General features: G+C 42.2%; 1 protein-coding gene across 18 annotated transcripts in view; it reads right to left on the bottom strand.

The window, feature by feature from the left end:
- The window catches only part of LOC110531625 (transcription factor COE3), a 222,514-nt gene that overhangs the window by 19,145 nt on the left and 200,869 nt on the right, over positions 1-2,500 (bottom strand). For all 18 annotated transcript variants that reach the window (XM_090217786.1, XM_090217792.1, XM_090217777.1 and 15 more), the window contains exon 12: positions 129-194. In XM_090217786.1, coding sequence (XP_090073912.1) covers positions 129-194 — 66 coding nt within the window. The remainder of the gene's footprint in view (positions 1-128; positions 195-2,500) is intronic.

Below are 2,500 nucleotides of genomic sequence, written 5' to 3'. Positions count from 1 at the left end.
AGACCGAGAGAGAGAGAGAGAGAGAGAGAGAGAGAGAGAGAGAGAGAGACAGAGAGAGAGACACAGAGAGAGAGAAGTCTGCATGTGATAGACTGTGCAGAGCGCAGGATGCTGTGTTGTGTCTTTACCTGGTTGTTGTGGGGCATCCCATACAGAGCCTCCACAAGGTCAGCTGCTCTCTTCAGCAACACCTCCTACAGGAAAGAACACATGAGACCAGAGTCAGACACACAACACAGGAAGGAAAACGAGAGACACACCAACGCAGAACGACCAAACAACCTCTCTGAGTCCGTCTTTTTATCCCAGGTCTTCCTTTGGAAAGAGGTCTTCTGACCTCAACTGGACTGTCAGGTTAGATAAATTAAATTAAATAATTAAATTAAATATAATTTTATATACTGAATAAAACAACGTAAACGTAACATGCAACAGTTTCAAAGATTTTACTGAGTTCCGGTTCATAGAAGGAAATCAGTCATTTCACGTAAATGGTTCTCAGGATCTCGTCACGTGTCTCTTTGGTGTATTCAAATTGCCATCGATAAACATGCTGTTGTGTTTGTTGTCCGTAGCTTATGCCTGCCCCGCACCATAACCCCACCGCCACCATGCAGCTCTCTGTTCACATCGCTGACATCAGCATTACCGCTCGCCCACATCACAGCCATACATGTAGTCCGCGGTTGGAGGCGGCTTATGGTAGAGAAATTAAACCTATGAACATGCTAATTGCACGCTCCCTCAAAATTGTAGACTGTGGCATTGTGTTGTGTGACAAAACTGCACATTTTAGCGTCGCTTCTTATTGTCCAAAGCACAAGGTGCACCTGTGTAATGATCATGCCGTTTAATCAGCTTCTTGACATGCTACACCTGTCAGGTGGATGGATTATCTTGGCAAAGGAGAAATGCTCACTAACAGGGATGTAAACAAATTTAGAGAGAGATAAGCTTTTTCGAACGTATCGGGAAAATTCCGGGTATATTTTATTACGGCTCCTGAAACACGAGAACAACACTTTACAATGTTGTGTTTACATTTTTGTTCAGTGTGGATTAAAAAATAAAAAAAACGTTTTTTGCACATCCATTGTTTAGGGAAGTTGGCTAGCCTAGTAGGTACTGTATATAACCTACTACTGTACCAGTTCTGATAAGGATTCTAATAACTAACATAAAGGGGTTTTAATCTAACCCATTTTATTAGGCTCAGTTACACATCAGAGGGCTGCCAGACTGTTAAGCAGTTCCAATAGACTCCAACCTTAATGCTAAATGAGTAAAATAAGTACTTGGGTTTTTTAATGCTGCTGGGTATTTAACAAACAAACACACGTTGCCCGATATGAAAGGCGGCCAGGCTCTGCATTTGGCTGCTAATTCCCAGCACTTTAGTGCCGTAGAACAATGAGTCATTTTCCATATCTTAATTAAACTGGCAGAGTCCTTAAAGACAACATCTCACCCCTAATTCAAGCCCCACATTTGCAAGAGAGTTCAATGCTCATTCTTCTTTCTTCCCAACAATAAAGTGAATTAGCTTGGGTTAATCTAGTTCTTTCATAATGACATTACGACATTTTTCAATTAACCTCTTTTCACTGCCTGTTGTAAAGGACTTCATAAATGACTTCCCATCCAGCCAGCGATGAGTGCCAGTGCCCAGGGACGTGGGATGCACAGGACCCTGTCTTATCCATGTCTGCATGCCTCCACCTCTACTTTATAACAACACGGATTGACCTGCTGCTTTAAGTCTCCAACCGAAATGACAATATGTCTTGCCAAGTGTCAACAATGCAACACTGAGAAGCTTCAGACATTTCCTCTCGGTTTGGGCCGGTTGTTGTTTTCAAAGCGCAGAAAAAATAAGAACTAAAGCAGTATTCTTGGGATATTTAGATTATAAATTTTTTTGAGTGGAAAGGTGTAGATAGTGTTAATTTAATCAAATAGTCCTCTGAAAGTCTTATTGAAAATACCATTCAAAATACCTCTTTCGGCAGGTACCATCGATAGACCTGAACAATTCTGTCTTGTTCCCCACCGCACAAAGCTTCATCAGATCACAGCAAATAACCACGGCAAACATCACCATATATATAACGAGAGGCGGCAGACTGGTAGACTCAATGTACAGGTAGACTGCTTGTTTTCAGAAGAACGCTGTGTGACCACGGAGACCCTGATCGTGGTTGGATTGTAAAATGTAGACTGCTTGTTTTCAGAAGAACACTGTGTTACCACGGAGACCCTGATCGTGGTTGGATTGTAAAATGTAGACTGCTTGTTTTCAGAAGAACGCTGTGTTACCACGGAGACCCTGATCGTGGTTGGATTGTAAAATGTAGACTGCTTGTTTTCAGAAGAACGCTGTGTTACCACGGAGACCCTGATCGTGGTTGGAATGTAAAATGTAGACTGCTTGTTTTCAGAAGAACGCTGTGTGACCACGGAGACCCTGATCGTGGTTGGATTGTAAATGTAGACTGCTTGT

Source organism: Oncorhynchus mykiss, chromosome 23, assembly GCF_057628025.1.
Source record: "Oncorhynchus mykiss isolate SJ-2025 chromosome 23, ASM5762802v1, whole genome shotgun sequence".
Classification (NCBI taxonomy): domain Eukaryota; kingdom Metazoa; phylum Chordata; class Actinopteri; order Salmoniformes; family Salmonidae; genus Oncorhynchus; species Oncorhynchus mykiss.
This window is presented reverse-complemented; position numbering and strand designations above follow the sequence as displayed.